The sequence below is a fragment of the Eleutherodactylus coqui genome, chromosome 2 (genome assembly GCF_035609145.1).
Source record: "Eleutherodactylus coqui strain aEleCoq1 chromosome 2, aEleCoq1.hap1, whole genome shotgun sequence".
Taxonomy (NCBI): domain Eukaryota; kingdom Metazoa; phylum Chordata; class Amphibia; order Anura; family Eleutherodactylidae; genus Eleutherodactylus; species Eleutherodactylus coqui.
Genome location: NC_089838.1, coordinates 51,028,286 through 51,051,051, shown reverse-complemented (window position 1 = coordinate 51,051,051; position 22,766 = coordinate 51,028,286). Strand labels below are relative to the sequence as shown.

The 22,766-nt window shown below is 43.3% G+C and overlaps 1 protein-coding gene across 6 annotated transcripts in view; it reads right to left on the bottom strand.

Moving 5' to 3' along the window:
• Positions 1-22,766, bottom strand: part of DDX11 (DEAD/H-box helicase 11) — a 134,104-nt gene that overhangs the window by 43,313 nt on the left and 68,025 nt on the right. For all 6 annotated transcript variants that reach the window (XR_010790255.1, XM_066590900.1, XM_066590896.1 and 3 more), the window contains exons 6-10: positions 21,831-21,873; positions 18,469-18,576; positions 14,859-14,946; positions 12,355-12,554; positions 9,723-9,875 (exon numbers count right to left, since the gene is read on the bottom strand). Coding sequence is in view for 5 of the 6 variants with exons in the window: in XM_066590900.1 (XP_066446997.1) it covers positions 9,723-9,875; positions 12,355-12,554; positions 14,859-14,946; positions 18,469-18,576; positions 21,831-21,873 (592 nt within the window). In the remaining variant the exon portion in view is untranslated. The remainder of the gene's footprint in view (positions 1-9,722; positions 9,876-12,354; positions 12,555-14,858; positions 14,947-18,468; positions 18,577-21,830; positions 21,874-22,766) is intronic.

Here is a 22,766-nt window from a genome sequence, read left to right as displayed (position 1 = left end):
CATCTCTGCACCTTTCCTCCAAAACATCACCAACTGACTGCTGTTTATAACATGCTCTGTCCTTTCTCTACCTAAAACTGAACCTCTCAAAAACTGATCTCCTGGCGTTTCCGCTCTCTACTAACCGACCTCATCCTCACATCTCCATCTCAGTGTGTGGCACCACCATAACTCCCAGACAACACGCCCGCTGTCTTGGGGTCATATTTGACGCCGATCGTTCCTTTACCCCCTACATTCAATCTCTGGCCCGAACATGTCAGCTGCACTTCAAGAACATCGCAAGAATCCGCCCTTTCCTCACCGTGGACTCGCTAAAAACGCTCACTGTTGCCCTCATCCACTCTCGGCTTGATTATTGCAACTCGTTGCTAATAGGCCTCCCCTGTACCAGACTCTACCCCCTCCAATCCACCCTGAAAGCGGCAGCCAGGCTCATCTTCCTGTCCAGACACTACTCGGACGCCTCGGCTTTGTGCCAGTCGCTGCACTGGCTGCCCGTTAAATACGGAATTCAATTTAAACTCACTACCTTCATCCATTAAGCTCTCCACAGCACCGCCCCGCCCTACATTGCTTCCCTCATCTCAATCCATCACCCAGCCCACGCCCTCTGCTCAGTTAACGAAATCAGACTAAGTGCCCCTTTAATTCGAACCTCTCATTCCCGCCTCCAAGACTTCACCAGAGCAGCACCAGTCCTCTGGAACGCACTACCAAAGGCTATCCAGGCAATCCATGACTCACAAAACTTCAGGCGTGCTCTCAAAACGTACCTCTTCAGGGAGACATACCATATCTCCTAAACCAAACCCCTCTGGATGCCGCATGATAACATGCTCCCTGACCTACTGACTGCAATCCCTGCCAGCCACCATCAACTGCCCCCTGCAGTCACACCATTTCTGCCGTCACATGGCTTAATGTCTGACCATATGTGTGTGTGTATATATATATATTATATATATATATATATATATATATATATATATATATTACATACACACACATATACATACATATACACTACCGTTCAAAAGTTTGGGGTCACATTGAAATGTCCTTATTTTTGAAGGAAAAGCACTGTACTTTTCAATGAAGATAACTTTAAACTAGTCCTAACTTTAAACAAATGCACTCTATACATTGCTAATGTGGTAAATGACTATTCTAGCTGCAAATGTCTGGTTTTTTGTGCAATATCTACAAAGGTGTATAGAGGCCCATTTCCAGCAACTATCACTCCAGTGTTCTAATGGTACAATGTGTTTGCTCATTGGCTCAGAAGGCTAATTGATGATTAGAAAACCCTTGTGCAATCATGTTCACACATCTGAAAACAGTCTAGCTCGTTACAGAAGCTACAAAACTGACCTTCCTGTGAGCAGATTGAGTTTCTGGAGCATCACATTTGTGGGGTCAATTAAACGCTCAAAATGGCCAGAAAAAGAGAACTTTCATCTGAAACTCGACAGTCTATTCTTGTTCTTAGAAATGAAGGCTATTCCATGCGAGAAGTTGCTAAGAAATTGAAGATTTCCTACAACGGTGTGTACTACTCCCTTCAGAGGACAGCACAAACAGGCTCTAACCAGAGTAGAAAAAGAAGTGGGAGGCCGCGTTGCACAACTAAGCAAGAAGATAAGCACATTAGAGTCTCTAGTTTGAGAAACAGACGCCTCACAGGTACCCAACTGGCATCTTCATTAAATAGTACCCGCAAAACACCAGTGTCAACATCTACAGTGAAGAGGCGGCTGCGGGATTTTGGGCTTCAGGGCAGAGTGGCAAAGAAAAAGCCATATCTGAGACTGGCCAATAAAAGAAAAAGATTAAGATGGGCAAAAGAACACAGACATTGGACAGAGGAAGACTGGAAAAAAGTGTTGTGGACGGATGAATCCAAGTTTGAGGTGTTTGGATCACAAAGAACAACGTTTGTGAGATGCAGAACAAATGAAAAGATGCTGGAAGAATGCCTGACGCCATCTGTTAAGCATGGTGGAGGTAATGTGATGGTCTGGGGTTGCTTTGGTGCTGGTAAGGTGGGAGATTTGTACAGGGTAAAAGGGATTCTGAATAAGGAAGGCTATCACTCCATTTTGCAACGCCATGCCATACCCAGTGGACAGCGCTTGATTGGAACCAATTTCATCCTACAACAGGACAATGACCCTAAACACACCTCCAAATTGTGCAAGAACTATTTACAGCAGAAGCAGGCAGCTGGTATTCTATCGGTAATGGAGTGGCCAGCGCAGTCACCAGATCTGAACCCCATTGAGCTGTTGTGGGAGCAGCTTGACCGTATGGTACGCCAGAAGTGCCCATCTAACCAATCCAACTTGTGGGAGATGCTTCTAGAAGCGTGGGGTGCAATTTCTCAAGCTTACCTCAACAAATTAACAGCTAGAATGTCAAAGGTGTGCAATGCTGTAATTGCTGCAAAAGGAGGATTCTTTGACGAAAGCAAAGTTTGATGTAAAAACAATGTTATTTCAAATACAAATCCTTATTTCTAACCTTGTCAATGTCTTGACTCTATTTTCTATTCATTTCACAACGCATGGTGGTGAAGAAGTGTGACTTTTCATGGAAAACACAAAATTGTTTGGGTGACCCCAAACTTTTGAACGGTAGTGTGTGTGTGTGTGTGTATATATATATATATATATATATATATATATATATATATATATATATATATATATATATATATATATATATATATATATATATATATATATATATATATATATATATATATATATATATATATATATATATATATATATATATATATATATATATATATATATATATATATATATATATATATATATATATACACACACATATATACATATACATATATATATACACATATACACACACACACACGCCAAAAATTCTCCCACTTCCCGATGTTGCAGAAACATGAAATTTGGTACGAGCATAGATTATGTCCAAAAAAGGAAAAGTAAAGCGGTCCCAACTCGATTATTCAATTCTAGCGCAAAAGAACAAGCGTCCAAATTTTACGCATGGAATCTAATTCTCTCACTTCCCGATGTCGTAGAAACATGAAATTTGGCACAAGCATAGATTATGTCCAAAATAGGAAAAGTAAAGCGGTCCCAACTCAATTATTCAATTCTAAGCGCAAAAGAATTAGCGGCCAAAGTTTATGTACAGAATCTAATTCTCTCACTTCCCAATGTCAAAGAAATTTGAAATTTGGTACGAGCATTGATTATGTCATAAATCGGAAAAGCTAATGGGTCCCAACTCGATTATTCAATTCTAGCGCAAAAGAACTGGCGTCCAAATTTTACGTACGTAATCTAATTCTCTCACTTCCCGATGTCATAGAAACATGAAATTTGGCACAAGCATTGATGTCATAAATAGGAAAAGGTAATGGGTCCCAACTCGATAATTAAATTCTAAGCGCAAAAGAATTAGCGTCCAAATTTTACGTACGTAATCTAATTCTCTCACTTCCCGATGTCATAAAAACTTGAAATTTGGCACGAGCATTGATTACATCATAAATAAGAAAAGTTAATGGGTCCCAACTTGATTATTCAATTCTAAGTTTATATAAAGGAAACGTCGCATGGTTACCTCCACATGGTGTTTTCTTGGTAACGCAAAGAACCATGCAAAATGACATTTTTTTCCTCAGTATCTCTAAAGTAACGACGACTTCATAAGATTTTCCGTGTGAACACCAGATAAACACCAGTACCAAATTAACTCGGGCGAAGCCCCGTATATCAGCTTGTCTGTCTGTCTGTCTAGACGAAAGCCCTCACTGACTGACTGACTAAAAGTTCTCCAACTTCCCGATGTCGTAACAACATGAAATTTGGCACAAGCATAGATTATCTCCAAAATAGGAAAAGTAATTGGGCTTCCAAATTTTACGTGCATAATCTAAATCTCTCACTTTCCAATGTCATAGAAACTTAAAATTTGGCACGAGCATTGAATATGTCATAAATAGGAGAAGTTAATAGGTCCCAACTCAATTATTCAATCTATGCGCAAAAGAATTAGCTTCCAAATTTTACGTACAGAATCGAATTCTCTCACTTCCCGGTGTCATAGAAACTCGAAATTTGGCATGAGCATTGATTATGTCATAAATAGGAAAAGCTAATGGGTCCCAACTTGATTATTCAATTCTATGCGCAAAAGAATTAGCGTCCAATTTTTACGTACAGAATGTATTTTTCTTACTTTCTGGTGTCATAGAAACGTGAAATTTGGCACGAGCATTGATTATGTCATAAATAGGAAAAGCTAATGGGTCCCAACTCGATTATTCAATTCTACGTGCAAAATAATTAGCGTCCAAATTTTACGTACGGAATGTATTTTTCTCACTTTCCGGTGTCATAGAAACGTAAAATTTGGCAGGAGCATTGATTAGGTCATGAATAGGAAAAGCTAATGGGTCCCAACTCGATTATTCAATTCTATGCGCAAAAGAATTATCGTCCAAATTTTATGTACGGAATCTAATTCGCTCACTTCTTGGTGTCATAGAAACATGAAATTTGAACGGGCATTCAAATTTCATGTCATAAATAGGAAAAGTTATTTTATGTCATAAATAGGAAAAGTTAATGGGTCCCACCTCGATTATTCAATTCTAAGTGCAAAAGAATTAGCATCCAAATTTTACATATGAAATCTAATTCTCTCACTTCCTGATGTCCTTTTATATAAAGGAAACGTCGCATGGTTACCTCCACATGGTGTTTCCTGGGTAACGCAGAGAACTATGCAAAATGGTGAACATATGTTTTTCCGGTATCTCTAAAGTAACCACGACTTCATAAGATTTTCCGTGTGAACACCAGATAAACACCAGTACCAAATTAACTCAGGCAAAGCCGGGTATATCAGCTAGTTATCTATATATGTAGCACCCCTCACTCTCCAACTCGCACATCTCCAGCCCCTTTCATCTTCTGTATCACCCCATTATTTGTAGTATGTCAGCTCGTTGGAGCAGGACCCTCACCCCTATTGTTTCCTTAAATGGATTACTACATGTAACCATGCTTCTGTAATTTTTGTACTTTTGTCCTTTCTGTATTCCCTGTCTTTGTAAGCGCTGCGGAATATGTTGGCGCGATGCAAATAAAGATTATTATTATTACTAGTGTACCCGTCGCGCGTTGCCGCGAAGACAGACAGACATACATTCGTTTTTATATATCTAGATAACAACCAATCACAGCGCAGCTTTCAAGTTACCTCAGCGGTATAATATATAACAACCAATCACAGCACAGCAGCTTTCATGTTACCTCAGCAGTATAATATATAGCAACCAATCACAGCACAGCTTTCATGTTACCTCAGCGGGATAATATATAGCAACCAATCACAGCACAGCTTTCATGTTACCTCAGCAGTATAAGAAATTGCAACCAATCACAGCACAGCTTTCATTTTACCTCAGCATTCTCAATATCCAGCAATTGTCTTGCAAAACGTTCGGCGGATGCATCATTTTGTAGTTGAACACGCATCGCGTTGCTCGTAATGCCTTTTGCTTTTGGGCTTGAGATGGAAATCAAATGATCTTTGTCTGGGGGGCATAACTGTCGACGATGCTCGCAGGATAGTTGTACTATGCCAGTAATCTTCCCAGGAGTGTACTCAACAACTTCCCAAAGTTTCATGGCGATTAGATGAATGGTGTAGTAGCGCAAAAAGGACAGACAGACATACAGTCCTTTTTATATAAATAGATGACATCAGGAAGTGAGAGAATTAGATTCCGTACGTAAAATTTGGACGCTAATTATTTTGCGCTTAGAATTGAATAATTGAGTTGGAACCTATTAACTTTTCCTATTTATGACAATCAATGCTCGTGCCAAATTTCAAGTTTCTATGACATTGGGAAGCAAGAAAATTAGATTCCGTGCGTAAAATTTGGACGCTAATTCTTTTGCACTTAGAATTGAATAATCGAGTTGGGACCTATTAGCTTTTCCTATTTATGACAATCAATGCTCGTGCCAAATTTCATGTTCCTATGACATTGGGAAGTGAGAAAATTAGATTCCGTACATAAAATTTGGACGCTAATTCTTTTGCGCTTAGAATTGAATAATCGAGTTGGGACCCATTAGCTTTTCCTATTTATGACAATCAATGCTCGTTCCAAATTTCAAGTTTCTATGACATTGGAAAGGGAGTAAATTAGATTCCGTACGTAAAATTTGGACGCTAATTCTTTGGCGCTTAGAATTGAATAATCGAGCTGGGACCCTTAAACGTTTGCTATTTATGACATAATCAATGCTCGTGCCAAATTTCATGTTCCTATGACATTAGGAAGTGAGAAAATTAGATTCCGTACGTAAAATTTGGACGCTAATTCTTTTGCGCTTAAAATCGAATAATCGAGTTGGGACCCATTATCTTTTCCTAATTATGACATAATCAATGCTTGTTCTAAATTTCAAGTTTCTATGACATTGGGAAGTGAGAGAATTAGATTCCGTACGTAAAATTTGGACGCTAATTCTTTGGCACTTATAATTGAATAATTGAGTTGGGACCCATTAACTTTTCGTATTTATGACATAATCAGTGCTCGTGCCAAATTTCATGTTTCTACGACATCGCGAAGTGAGAGAATTAGTGGCAGTGATGGAAATCAAACGATCTACGTGGGGGGGCGTATCTGTCGACGACGCTCACACGCGCGCCATTTATCATAGCATAATTGTACTATGCCTATAATCTTCCCAGGAGTGTACTCAACAACTTCCCAAAGTTTCATGGCGATCGGATGAATGGTGTAGTAGTGCATAAAGGACAAACAGACAGACAGACAGACAGACACGCAGACATACATTCAATTTTATATATATAGATTCTACAGAACTACCATGCTCTGAAGCTTGAAATGTAAATCAGACACCAGGATAGACGTCACCTCGGACTAGTGATAACCCGTGAGCTCTTCCTTTGTCATAAGTATACCTTGAATAGCAAGTGTATTAGAGCCCCTGGCCCTCTCATGATTTGTTCTCCTCTGAATGGAAATTCTCCCTGTGACCCCAGAGTGCAGTATAAATTCACATGGCAAGAATTACACGATCCAGGAAAAACATCCAGCGAAAAGGCATCCAGTGGACGGAAACAACTAGACACCGAAAGGAGTCAGAGGATGATGTCAGGAATTGTTCCGATCAAGAGCAACCATGCAATTCAGGAGCAGCGGAATAAAATGCGTGTCTGAACGCAAAACTCACTGTTTCTTAGCATAATTGGGCTATGACAGAAGGTGACAGGTTCCAGGGCAATGCATTGTGTCCAAGAGAAAGGTGAAAATCCAGGTGGCAAAAGAGTGCAAAAAATCATATGCATCCAGATTTTTGTTGCACCGTGCTGATGGGAGGTCAGAATTTGGCGCAAACAGCATGAAACGGTGACCCCTTCCTGTCAGCTGGTCAGAACACCTCAGCACCTCCATTTAATATGCAGCAACTACAAGAAGCTTCCTGTCCGCAGGAGGTGATATTCCCGCTGAACGATTTCATCATCTGGTGGAATCTACACGATCGAGTAGTTGCTGTGATTCTGAAGGCCAAAGAAGGTCGAAGGTGCTACGAGATGGAGGTCTAATAAAGTGTGTATACACACACACTGAGGTACATTGCAGGATGAAGCTTACGTCAAGCAGCATAAGCGTCACATGAGTCAATGACTGGACAAGAATGTTTGTAAGAAACTTTGTCCAATCATCGGGCCGTAGCTGTATACGACTGGCCGTTGAATAAGCAAACATCATCAACTGATAGTTTGTGTAACCAAAAATCCATGAAGGTCATCACATCTACTGTGTAAATGGGTTAAAATCCACACGCGGATGCAGGACAGCAAAAAATGCAAATGCACTGCAATATCTGCATCAAAAACCGTCTCATTCATTTGCATAGTAATCCGCGCTGTAAGCTATATGCCGCAGATTTTAAATCTGTGTTGTAAAGAAAAAAAAAAAAAAAAAAAAAGACGTTATAGGTCACTTTTTGCTGCGGAATCCGTGATGGGCTTTCCACGTGCTAAAATCCATATGTGGACCCACAGCAGCAGAAATGCAGATCTGTGGCAAAAATCTATGCTAAACACACAGATTTCTGCAGGTTAATCAGATTTTTTGGATATGGATTATAATAGGCTAAGAAGGCCTTAAAGTGACTCACACGCATCCTCCATATTTTCTTATGAGGGCAAGAGAGACACGAGTGATTTCTAACGATTGCGGCGCAACTCCCTGCCTTGCAGGAAAACTCTGACGGTTACACAACCTGAGCGCGTGGCACCGTGGAGCGCCAGGCTTTCGCAGTACGTTGTATGTGACATTTTCACCTCCTCGCAGCTCCTGAAGTAGAATAGCAGGAGCACCCATTAGCGTACAAAAGCTGCAGAGCTGATAATAATTCTATTATACTCTCCCGACTTGTTCATTATCTGCGTATTATACAGACAGAATATATTAATCAGTCGCCGTTCACACCAGAACTGTTTGCAGAACTTTGTTAAATCTGACAGAAGCAAAACCGCCCCCCGGGACGTCTGAAGCCAATTACACGGAGCAGAAGCTTCATTTTCTAGTTTAATTAATATTTTCCTTTTATCTGAGGTATAAAAAAAGATGACCGAACGGGAAAAAGAACTCGCCAGTAATTATGCCGTTATGAATGTCTGCACATAAAAAGGAACAGCGCCACACTCAGCCAGCACATGGTCAGTGCACACAGATATAAAATCTCATAAGCCACAAGTCTATATAGAAATGTTTAGGCCCCACAGATACGATCGTAATTACATTTTTATGTCCCTGTAGAGGACTTGATCCTCTGATCACTCTGATAATACACTGCAATAATCGCTATTCATAAAGACCAAAGGTCATGGCAGATCTGGATGCCAGACATTACATGGTGGATGGCCGATGACATCCCTGTGTGAGCCCTTTACATGATGCGATCAACAGTAATTGCAGCAAGTAAGGTGTTAAACAGCGGGGATCTGTATTCTCACTGATTCCTGCAGTTGCAGCAATAGAACAGCCGTCAGTCACAGCCAGCTCCTGCAGTGGACTTCTGAACCTGTGCCATACATAAAATGCAAATTTACATCAATTTGCAGGAACTCCTTCCCAGCCAGGACATAAACTTACATCCTCGGGTGCGAAGGGGTTAAAGTACAAGCTGTTACACGTGGCGAAAACCAGAATATAGTGTTTATTTCGTGTTATATGAATTAAAGATATACATGTTTATTAACTGTTTTTTCCTTTTTTGTCCCATATTTAACGAACAAAATGCTGACATACGTCTGTGTGACTGTACACAGAATGATGCAAAGGCTTGATCTCTTGTGCAATGCTGTGATTATGCTTATGTGATTATCTTCTGATCTAGTGAGAGATGCAGTTAGGGGGCACCCTGAGGAATGGCGCCACTAAAATGCCTAGAAATCTCTGACATAATGCTCATTCTCAATGACACAGCAGAAATGTATAATAGGTTTCCAATCACTGACGTATCTGGAGTGGTTCAGGAGGTTTGCAGAGCGTTGCAGCCCCTTCAATCCTGGAAACATGCGCATTGACAATGATATAAGTGTAATCGTATGTGGGACAACTAGCTGGATATTGTTCTGGGAGGTGCGAGACTCACCTGCGCACCGGTCACCTGTGAGCTGTACATGCCCGTAATGGTGTCTATCAGGTTATGAGCTTCATCAATGATGACCACCTGGTCCTTTAGCTTGATGCCAGATGCCCGCCTGGTAGAATCGTGGAGCAGCGTCTGGTAAGGCAGAACTACCAGCTGGAAGACAAATATGACAATGCATATTGGGCATTTATAAAACACATAGGAGGCCTGGATCATAACAGGAAGGGTACACGATTAAGAAACTATCCTTTTTCATCAATAATCGCATATAACCAATGCGGCGGTCACTGCTGAGGGGAAGAGACTTCAAACTACATCGTTATTAGAGACAAAATCCATGATTTTAAAGGGGGATGTCCAGGATTAGAATGAAAGGGTCTGATCTTTTTATTTAGAAATGGCAATGTTTGGACTTTTACCATACTATTGATGACATCCTCAGGATACGTCATCAATAGTTGATCACCGCAGCTCAGGATCCCTTGCCAATCAGCCGATTCCCAGCATGGCTCGTGCAGAGGGTGCTGCAAGCAGACATCGTGGTCAATATTGCAGCAGCCCATTTTGGTATTATAGGCACAGTTCCCGTTTAATTTAATGGGAGCTGTGTCTGCAACACAAAGCCAGGCTGCTGCAACAAGACAGCGTTATCTAGGGGGAATATATAAAGAAGAATATAATGCAGTCTGCAGAAACTGTAGGGCAAGTGTCAGAAAAGCTAGAGCTGATAATGAATTAAGGAAATGCGGTGGATGTAGTTTATCTTGACCTTAGTAAAGCATTTGACAAATTATCTCATACCATACTTAATGACGACACAAAGCTAGGAGGGATAGCTAACACTAGGGAAGAGTGAGAGTATTCAAAAAGATCTAGAAGAGCTTGCAAAGTGGGCAGCGACTTAACGGAATGGTATTTAACAAGGAGAAACGCAAAGTCCTACATCTGGGCAACAAAAACGAAGAAAGCACATACAAAATGGGAGGAATTGAGCTAAGCAGCAGCACATGTGAAAAAGACTTGGGTATACTAATGGATCATAGACTGAACATGAGTGAACAATGTGATGCAGCAGCCAAAAAGGCAAACACAATTCTAAGATGTACTAAAAGAAGCAAGGAGTCTAGATCATGTGAGGTAATTATTCCCCTCTACTCTTCCTTAGTCAGACCTCATCTAGAATACTGTGTCCAGTTCTCGGCACCCCACTTTAAAAAACACATAGACAAACTGGAGCAAGGTCAGAGAAGAGTTACCAAGATGGTGAGCGGTCTGCATATCATGTCCTATGAAGAACGGTTAAAGGATCTGGGAATGTTTAGCTTGCAGAAGAGAAGGCTGAGAGGAGACTTAATAGCGGTCTACAAATATCTGAAGGGCTGTCACACTGCAGAGGGATCAGCCATATTCTCATTTGTACAAGGAAAGACTAGAAGCAATGGGATGAAACTGAAAGGGAGGAGACACGGATTAGATATTAGATAAAGCTTTCAGATAGAGAGGGTGATCAATGAGTGGAACAGGTTACCACAGGAGGTGGCAAGTTCTCCTTCAATGGAAGTGTTCAAATAAAGGCTGGACAAATATCTGTCTGGGATGATTTAGTAAATCTTGCACTGAGCAGGGTGTTTGACCAGATGACCCGGGAGGTCCCTTCCAATTCTACCATTCTATGATCTGCTTCCAGCGCTGTCCATACAGACAGTGGTGCTGGAAATCAGCTGATTGGCATGGGATACCGAGCTGCAGATCCCCAGGAATCAACCCTAATGACTAGAGATGAGCGAGCATACTCGCTAAGGCAAACTACTCGAGCGAGTAGTGCCTTATTCGAGTACCTGCTCGCTCGTCGCTAAAGATTCGGCTGCCGGCGTGGAGCGGCAGGGGAGATCTCTCTCTCACTCTCTCCCCCCCGCTCACTCCCGCAACTCACCTTTCACCTGCGCCGGAAGCCGAATCTTTAAAGACGAGCGGGCAGGTACTCGAATAAGGCACTACTAGCTTGAGTATGCTCGCTCATCTCTACTAATGACCTATCCAGACGACAGGTCATCGGTAATAAAAGTCTAGACCACACCTTTAAGAGGGGTTTTCCAGGACATTAAAAAAAATAAATAAATTATTAAGGGTTAAAATGAAGAGAAATTGAATACTCTACTATTCTGGTGGTTCCTTGTCCAGCGCTGCAGCTCCAGTGTCCATCACACGGAAGAAGAGGCGGGCGGTCATATACTATTCATTGTGCACGTGACCGCTCAGTCACTCACAGACTTCAGCGGCCATGGAAGAATCATCGCTGAAGCCTGCGAGTGGCTGAGTAGTCATGTGCACAATGAATGGCACTCGCCCGCCCGGGGCTGCAGCACTGGACAGGGAGCCACCGCAATAGGCGAGTATTTGTTTCCTTTTTATTTTAACCCTTTATAATCATTTTTTTTAATGTCCTGGAAAACCCATTTAATCATTACAAAAGGCTGAGTCAGCATGAACACGAGCTTTATCTAATTGAACTTTCCAACAATTCTTTCTTTGTTGGGGTCAAATTAGCCGCCCAACCGAGACCTCAGTCCAATAGCCCTTCTAACCATCTTATTTATTCCATTAAGCCCTATAATGTTTAATGCTAGCTCACCTGTGCAGCAGGTATAGCATAACGACTGGCATAGTATGGGCAGGCTTTCACCTCCCGAGCCTGAGACACTAGCTGTTCAATGTCTTTCACCTCGACAAGAATCTCATCACGCAAAGACTGCATTTGATCGTAGGCATAGAAAGCACAAGTGAGACGACTTCCACGTTTCTTCTTCCCCTCCGGCTCCTCACTTTTCTTATCTGGAATGAAAAACAATTCATAGACGAGGACCTTAAAAGGGGTTGTGCCAAGAAACTATTGAATAGGAGGGAGTCTGCCCACTTAACCACCAGTGATCATGAGAACAGGGGTCCTGAAGGTCCCCGAATGAACAGAACGGCAATAAGGCATGTGCGCAGCTGTTCCATTCAACTGGTCAAGAGCACGGCTATCTCCAGCAGTCCCATGGAAATGAATGGAGAGGCAGCATACATATACAACCACTGCTCCATTCGTTTAGGGACCTTCAGGAATACCATTCTCTTGATCAGTGGGAATTCCAGGAGTCAGACCCCCACAGATCAGATAGTTATCCTGTAACCTGGGGATAAGGTATTATATACAATCTTGGCACAACCCATTTAACCCCTTCAAAACCAAGAATGTTTGCACCTTAATGACCAAGCCAATTTTTGAAAGTCTTGCGTAAGTCACTTTAACAGAGAGAGAATCAAAAGCAGTATGTAGGAAACCGCACCGCAAACTTTTTGAAATGCTCATAAATGTTTATTAGGTTTATCTTCATAAGGATTTCACGTAAAGAAATAACCGTAGAAATAGCAAGGTTTCGGACATAAGGGTGTCCTTCAGCAGGCTACAAATCACATGTTATAATCGTCATCAGTACGTATATTTACAAATGTGCAGTAATAAGATCAAACTACATAAAAACCAGATGATTAGAAGGTCATATCATGGCTTGTAATTGGTGATCACATTGCGGCATATTGCTGATCGATATCCCAATCCTATATATTTCCAATTGATTTACAATATATCATCACAAATTTTATATATCACGAAAATAGGAGGTACATAATGATATCATTCCCATATAACAGATGGGAAGGCTCTAGTACCCTGTTGTACCACCTCTAGCCTGGATACATGATGTGATACAGGCGGGCATAGATGCTCTAGTACCCTGTTGTACCGCCTCTAGCTTGGATACAAGATGCGATACGGGCAGGCAGGGAGGCTCTAGTACCCTGTTGTACCGCCTCTAGCTTGGATACAAGATGCGATACGGGCAGGCAGGGAGGCTCTAGTACCCTGTTGTACCGCCTCTAGCTTGGATACAAGATGTGATACGGGTGGACATGGACACAGGGGTGTAACGATGGCACCACCTGTCTATGGATGGCGAACAACAAAACAGTTGGAGCTGCCTGTTCTTTTCGGACGATCCTGAGCTCGGTCACCTTGTGTGCCCTCACACATCCACCAGTCCCAACACCTAACAGTTTCATCAGACACTCCTCTCTACTGGTGGTCTGTAGGGGGTGTCCTGAGCCCGGTCACCTTGTGTGCCCCCATCCACTGTTTCCCAACACCTAACAGTCTGGTCAGATGCTCCTCTCTACTGGTGGTCCATAGGGGGCATCCTGAGCCCGGTCGCCTTGTGTGCCCTTACACATCCACTGGTCTCAACACCCCCTAACAGTCTGGTCAGACGCTCCTCTCCACTGGTCGTCTGTAGGGGGCGTCCTGAGCCCGGTCACCTTGTGTGTCCCCATCCACTGGTCTCAACACCTCCTAACAGTCTGGTCAGAAGAGCTCGGTGAGGGACAATTCGTTGATACGACCATCCAGCTTCTCACAGTCCAACAATGCGGCCCCTCTCAGACTTTGGTAATAGGCTAAAATCTCTTTGATGGTGTCTAAGCGTATACAAACTTTTTCTACCAGCGCTGTGATTGGCTGTCAGTTGCTGACGTAATCAAGACCTTCATCAATCTGCTTACTATGACAGCACCTGAACAGCTTGTTAGTAACAGGCTGTTTCGGGTGTTTTACCCATTGTGTATATGGGGGAAGGGGGAAAGCCACCATTGCCGATGCTTCAGGTGACATTTACATGGCTGCTGCACAGGTCTCAGGCAGCAGCTACGTAAATATACCATCGGTAATCGCTAAGGAGTTAAAAAGATTTTTTTCCACATTTATCTCTTATCCACAGAACGTGACATAAGTGTCTGAGCTCTGAGAGTTCGAGTGGTGGAAGCCCCAACAATGCAGAAAACGGCTCACCGGAATGCCCCATGTGAATGGAGTGGCAATAGGTATGCTCAACCACCATTTCATTCACTGCGCATGGCAATCTCCTTCCATCCCACAGGAGTGAATGAAGTAGCACTCAGGCATGCACATCGCCACTCCACTCACATGGGGCATTCGGGTGCGCCGATATCGGGATTGTTGGGGGTCCCAGTGATAGAGCAAAACAAAATCCCAAGATATACCCTTTTTCCTTCTATTTGTCCCCCATTCTATGTAACACCCACCGTGCTTGTTCTTTTGCATCTCCATACAACGATCATTGATGAGCTGGACTGTGCCCAGGCGCCGCACGTCTTCATTTACACACATGTTCTGTGGATACACACCACCGAGTGACTTAATGAACTGTACCTTTTATAATCTACACATCTCATGAATTGACAAGATTTCATTCATCTTTTTAACCTATTCATGTCACATTCCCTCAGCTGCTAGGGTGGGTATGGAGTGGGCTTAAGAGTAGACCGTTTCATATCTGGCGTCTGTCAGCCATTTAATATAGCCAATAGCAACTACTTTGATGATGTAATCAGTCCTGATTTAAGCCTATTAAGCCCTGCCTGTGGGCGCCAGTTCTTCCAAACAGCCTGTACCCGTTGGGTATGGAGCTGGCTCAGCTCCTGAGCCCACTACATACCCACTCCAGCGACCAAGGACATACATGTATGTCCTTAGTCGCTAAGTGGTTAATTATTAGCTATACTGGAAACCAGAGAAAACAGATAAGAGTTTATATGCACTTATTACAGCATCCTTGGTAGCATCTGGCACGTGTTATACATCCGTTCTCTGCTGGCAGCCTCTGCATCTCCTTCATCTGCACTTGGACTAGCTGCTCACAAGATCGTTGGGTTTAATAGTCAGGCTATTATTAGCATTGTATGCACCATTGCATATATTACAGGGGAGGTGATATTCACTGGTGACAGAGCAGCAATACCAAATGAGACTTCTGTACCAGGACCAAGTCATTTCTCTAGATATACTCACCCCAAATGGGAACATTATGTTAAAATGTGCCAGGCTGCCGCACGGGTGACTGAGAGCGGCTCCCGGGAATATTTATCACTCTCCTTCAGAGATGGTGTCAGCACTTTATAACTTTCTTCAAAGAAATCAAAGTCTTGAAGAGCCGCCGCTGTCCGGGACAACTAACTACTGCCGATACTGGGAGAGAAGCCGTCAGTAAAAGCCTCGCCGAGCGCTTTGTGCTCATTGTGGGAGCATTTCTTTACAACGTTTTAAAAGTAAGAGGTGATCTAAAACTCTTTATGAGCAGGAATCCTTTTAGGTTTTACAATACCAGAATAAGCCTGCCGAATGCTGTGAAAGAGCTTCCAGTGTACATGTGAAATATATTCATAGGTACCATTCACCCAAAGGAGGACAAAACATTGTCCATTTGGCCTCTGTTGGGTTGGTATATATAGTTATACCTGTTTCTCAAGTGTATGGAACAGCGCACTCTGCTGTGCTATTTTAGCAGGATGCTTCTATATGGAAAATATTTTTTTTCCCCCATGGGACCCAATGGGCAACATATGCCAATGTATGGCTGTGAAGAAAGTGGTAAGAGGGTGGCAGTCCAAGGCCCACTCATATTGAGGTGCCCACCCGCTACCCTGGGCAAACCCTACCATCGTCAGTTTCAGCATCCGCAAGAAGTCAATGCAGTTGTAATCTAACATAGAACAGGGAGCCATAGCCCCCCGATCTACCATTTTTAATCTTATAGGACGCTTTAGTCCTACAGCCTGCAAACTCCTGGAACAAAAGGTGGGAGGTCAGCATCCTGATATCGGCGGCACAGTGAGGTCACTGTATTGTGCCGTGTGCGCTGGGCCAAAGAGAACTTGGTGACACCTAAAGTGAATATAGCTTTTTTTCTTTTTTACAAGTTGCTCTATTGTTTGTGGGCACTTAAAGGGGTTGTCCCGCGGCAGCAAGTGGGTCTATACACTTCTGTATGGCCATATTAATGCACTTTGTAATGTACATTGTGCATTAATTATGAGCCATACAGAAGTTATAAGACGTTTTTCACTTACCTGCTCCGTTGCTAGCGTCCTCGTTTCCATGGAGCCGACTAATTTTCGGCGTCTAATGGCCAAATTAGCCGCGCTTGCGCAGTCCGGGTCGTCTTCTTTTCTCAATGGGGCCGCTCGTGCAGGATGCCGGCTCCGTGTAGCTCCGCCCCGTGCCGATTCCAGCCAATCAGGAGGCTGGAATCGGCAATGGACCGCACAGAAGCCCTGCGGTCCACCGAGGGAGAAGATCCCGGCGGCCATCTTCAGCAGGTAAGTAAGAAGTCACCGCAGCGTGGGGATTCAGGTAAACACTCTCCGGTGTTCTTTTTTAACCCCTGCATCGGGGTTGTCTCGCGCCGAACGGGGGGGGCTGGTTGAAAAAAAAAAAAAAAAACCCGTTTCGGCGCGGGACAACCCCTTTAAGGGGCATTACTGCTTTTTAACAGCCACTTGGGGGTGTTGTTAGTTTTTAACGAGCACTTGTAGGCAATAATGCTTTTTAATTCACTCAAGAGGCAATACTACTTCTAAGGAGTCAAAAAGGAGGCATTATTTGGTAAGGGGTAATACTGTGGACATCATTACTATGGGTGGGGGGCAATAGATGGCACCATTACTGTCTGGGGTGCAATATGGAGCACTGTCGGCACTATTACTATGCACCATCTGGCAATATTGTTTTCACAGGTAAGATCTACTGTATGTGTCACTATGCTTTGGGTGGTTATTGTAACTATAACATCATTTCTGCAGGACACTATTTGAGGGTGCTGTGCCACACAGCAGGTACTATAATAGGGATAGATCGAGCAGGAGGATGGGTAGTTTGTGTAGGTTGGGAAAAGCTAGAGATGGTGATGGAAAAGTGAGAAGCTAAAGATATCTGTGCTGCTAACTTTGCAGAGACGAGTCGTGGTTGGAAGAAGTCATCATGGCAGTCTGATCTAAAGGAGAGCTCCGTGTTTAGACAAACCAAGGCAAGAGAAGGTAATTGGAAGCACTGATGCATTAACTTGATACAGCTGTCCTAGCGGCACAGCTCACTAGAATGCCAAACAACTACAGCCCCCTCCACCGGAGCGGCCAGTGAGGGCTCCATCTGCAATCAGCAAGTAGGAAGAAGGATCACAGCGCTACTGAATGAAGAAGGGGTCCGAGACTTAAGGCACGGGGACCCCAGGAAGACATCATTTCGATTTTTAAATGCATTGCCCTTTCTTCATTACAGCCTGGAATGCCTTAAGTCTTCGAACCCTTTTCATTCAGCAGCATTATGGCAGTCTGAGCTGGATGGAAAATACAGGAAAAGTGAACGACTTCAGAGAGAAATGTCACCTGTGATCACTTGATATAATAGTACTGTAATTACCTATATGGTGTGCACACAACCTCAATAGAGCCGCTATCTACCACTATATGATGATAATATTGGTCTTTATTAGAATGCGCTGCGGCAGTAGTAAGCATGCATTGGGTTGGGGCCTACTTAGGATGGCTCGCTTCCATCCCTATGCTGAACCCCTACATACATCAGGGAATCTGATGGTGTCATCATTTCATCTGCACGTGTAACACTAGAACTATGGAGATTTATAGCTGTGCAGGTCCTCCGGCTGACACCCTCTGCTGGGAGAAGATGGAGAATGTAATGCAGGCGATTGAACCAGACAAAGAATACAAATTGCCTTGAGAACATACAGCAAAACTAGCCGAAAAGCCAGAAGAGGAGGATATTTGGTCCCAGGTTTGCTTCATTGAAAAATCATTTACCATTGCTGGGCACCTGCTAGACAAACAAGCACCTCACCTGACGAGAGCCCAGAGACACCAGCCGCGTCCCTTTTCCGAAAGGACTTTTCTGCAGTTCATGGACAAACTGGGACAACTGGGAGTGAGTGCGGCTGCAATAATAAATCTGTGCGGGAAAAAAAAAACATAAAAAGCCAGTTATAAATGTATTACGTACTGCAATGTATTGTGACGTGACAACCTATAGTCTGAATTCCACCTGCCTGCATTCTGCTGATCGGGGACAAGGACATTCCCACCAGTCTTGCACAATATTACTGGAGAAATGTATTTCCGATTTAGGCCATTTTTTGTTTGACTCTGCTAATATGATATTTTACCGGAATTTTTTTCTTTTACTCCATCATTCTGCGTCAACTTGTTTCTAAATACATCTTTATATCTGTTAGAGCCACAACTGTCTGATACGTGGGTCTGAATCCCTTGCAGACAGAGTGACATGATAAAACGCTGTATGCCTGGAGTTGCCACTAGAGGGAGCTCATTGTATGCAGGCATTTTATTGAACTCAATATACAACCAGTACACCTTGAGCTCCCCCTAGTGGTGGCTGCAGAAAGCAGAATGTTATCAGTTAAAGAGGCGCTAGATTTTCAGACAACCTCTGCTCATCTACCAGCCTACAGCAATCTCATCATTTCTGTAATATACTTGTTTTAAAAAAGGTTATTGCTTTCTGGGCGAGCCGGTCCCCGGAGAGCTCTGGACCAGGGCGTTTAAGCATACTCAGAAAATGTCCATCGGAAGCAAGCTCCAGGAGCTAAAACTTCAAAATTCTAGCCAGATGGTATATGACCCCGGAGTGGCTCCATGCCTTCTTCCCCTCGACATCGAACATATGCTGGCGGTGCCAGATCGGGATTGGTTCAATGCTGCATATTTGGTGGGAGTGCCCTATGGTCACGCCCATTTGGCACGATATGAAGAACTTATACGAGTACACCTGCAGGAACCCACTGACTGACACCAGAGTTGGCGTTCCTGTCCATCTCCCCCAACAACCCATCACTCAAAAAAGGCCTCCTAAAATTCTTCATCATGGCAACCCGCCTAACAATTCCTAGGTTCTGGAAACAGAACAAAGAGGTCCCCAGACACACATGGGTGGGGGCGATGGATGAAATTGCTAGGATGGAGAGGTTGAGGCTGACCGACGACCCTCAGGGTTACAACAATTATTGCAAGACTTGGGCAATGTGGATTAACATAAGCAAAACCCCCCCTGTTCTCTAGATGGCTACAAACCGGATCACGTGCATAAGCCGTACCGACCTCAATTAATACAAATACAATCAAACCGTATACCTGGTTCCCCCTCCTGCTCCTACAATGTTTCTAAATGCCCGATCCTCCTAGGAAAGCAGAGGGATGGACATTCAATTACTGCCACCCTCATGAGTCTGGAGCGATAATTGCGGGATGAGTGGAAAGGGTGGGAAGAAAGACGAGAACTGAAAGTTGGTCCAGGGAATTACGAGGGCATCTACTGCTCGAACCTGGGGGTCCTGAGACCTGGATATGAAGGTTGTGAGCTTGCAGTTAATTCTGGATGCAATCAGATCAACGCTCATCTGACATGGTCGCAATAACGGACCTCAACGACGTCAAGCAAGTGTGTCGAACCGTGATGCATTTATTTAACTTATTCAAGTTCAGAATGAGTCTGCGGTGACATCCTTATTGGGCACCACGAAAAGCTTGGCATAGAATCCCTTGAAGCTTTCCAAGGGAGGAACAAGAACTTTTACATTCTGAGTGGATAGTGCTTGTATCACCTGAGCCAAAGTGTTGGCTTTTGAAGGAGACCCTGGGATTCTATAGATTAAGAAGCGATCTGTAGTGCAAGCACAAAATTCTACTGGTGAAGACGACTTTTTAACTAAGTCCTCTAGAAAAGGATACATGACATCCAAACGCTTAGGTTTGGTGAAGGGTTTGTCGATAAGGTTCCATTCCCAGGCTAATAAGTCCTCAAACTCCGTATGGGAAGGGAAAGCCTTTGTGGAAAACTTCAAACGGCTGACGGAAAATGTGGCCTCAGATGAAGCAGGTTTCTAATCCGTCATCTGAAGGGTTACTTTCATCACCATTATCAAGATATTGACCAAGAAGGTCCTCCCTCCAGCACCATAAGCTCTGATTGGGCAGTGCCAGGAGCTGAGCCTGGCCCAAAAGAAAGTACCCCCCTGATTAGGCCGAAGCCAGGGCTTAAACTGGCCCCAGAACCCAGAAGAGCAGCACAGGGGCCATACAGTGAGACCTCCCGAAAGATACCGGCAGACACAGCCACTTGCAGGAGCCCTCATGAAAGCCGCGGCTGGCATACAGTTACAATGTACTGCTGAAAGAAGGAGACAGAGGAAGTGTGCCAGGATCTCTCCCTTTACGCATGTTGGCAGTAAACGTTGGTTAAAAAAAACAGTGAGATCAATTGGGCCTTTTTCTTTTTTTTTTTTTGCACGCGTGAAAAAAATTCTGTGAACACGTGTGCAAAAAAAAGTACACACACCAAATACGCCTATACACACGCAGTAAAAACTCTGCGTATTTCACAGACCGAAATTGCATACACCCGTGTGAATGATCCCTAATTTTAACAGTGCCTTACAAGCTTAAGCAGTTGTTGGGGAGCATAGCAAACCATCAGCACCCTATGGTCGCATTGAGGGGGGAGCTGATGGGGTAATAAGGGAAGTCCCCTTCTTTTTCTTCAACCACATAGACACCCTGTAAGCACTGACAACAACATCTATGGTGTTAAACAGACAGGACTGGTGTTAGAGGATTGTCCAGGTTTAGAAAAACATGGCGGCTTTCTTCCACAAACAGTTGCGTGCCCGTTTACAGGTTGAGTTATATTGCAGCTCAGCCCCATTCATTTAGATGAAGTACAGCTGCAATACCACACAAAACCAGCGGACAGGCGTGGCGCTATTTTTGGAAGACAGACACCATGTTTTTCTAACACTGTACAATCCCTTTAACTTTTAACTGAGACCTTACATTATGAAGGATGTTGTAAATCCAAATTATTGGCCTTGGGCAGATGAATGATTAATGCAGGAAATATGTTGAGCTTTTAATAACTGTCCACTCATCACAGTTTATAGACATGTAGCACTTCCTCTTAAACCTTCATCAGTATATTTTTAGGCACTATTACTGAAGCTCTCCCAGTCTTGGATCCTGGAATTAGGAGAGGGGTTACTGACACAGCATTCAAGGGCCTGTAATTCAGCAGTAATAGAACAAGGACAGGGAACTCTGGAATATTGTATTATCTGATATCCCTGCATGCTGCAGACGTGGTCAGAGCACAATGCGGGAGGTGAATGGAGCATAGAATGATTTGACGCTTACCTTAGTCACATGCTCTTCTTCAAAATCATCCTCATCATCCAGTCTGGCAGCAAATAAAGGGGCAAAAAAAATAAAAACAGAGGAGACCATTAGAATAGCAAGAAGCAGCCGCCCCCACCAAACTTGTCTGTTTGTGTCAGTCCTGCACAGCTGGCGGACCCTGGAGCTGCAGGCATGTCACCCACAAAGACGTCTCCCACTTGAAAGGTAAATGTGTGTCTCTGTTTGCTTGCAAAGTAAATGCCAGCCGTGTTTATAAAGCTTGGGGTAAACCATGTCATCAAAGATACGACCGGCCGACGTCTGAGATGCACCTTCACATCAAAAGCGTTCTGCAGACATACATGCTCTGTCACAAAAAGTGACGCGCGAGTCAGACCGCATCATGTACTTGAGCGGCTAAATTCCCAATTACATCTGCAACCTCGGTGTTACGGCCGTGATAAGCACATAGTAACTGCTTTAACCTCTTAGTGACGCGGCCTATTTTGGTCCTGAGAATGGAAAGATTTCCACTTTTCAAAAGCCGTAATGTTTTTCCATCAACACAGCCGTACGAGGGCTTGCTTTTTGCGAAGCGAGCTGTGGACTGTATTGACACAATTTGTGTTTTTTTAAATGTTTTTTTTTTTTTTTACAGAAGTGATCATGCAGCAAAAATGACAAGAAACATTTTTTCTGTGGATTGGTACAATTACGACAACACAAAAATTGTGACACCCCTTTCGTTTGCACAATGAAACCCCTTTTTTTTGTAAACTATTTTTATTTTTTTTTACATGGCTGCATTCAAAGTCTCAGAATTTTTCTTTTTTTCCATTGACAGAGGTCTAGGAGGGCTTGTTTTTTGCATTATGAGTTATAGTTTTTAGTGGTACCATTTTGGAGTACATTTGGCTTTTAAAATCACTTTTATTGTGTTTTTTTGCAGGGGCG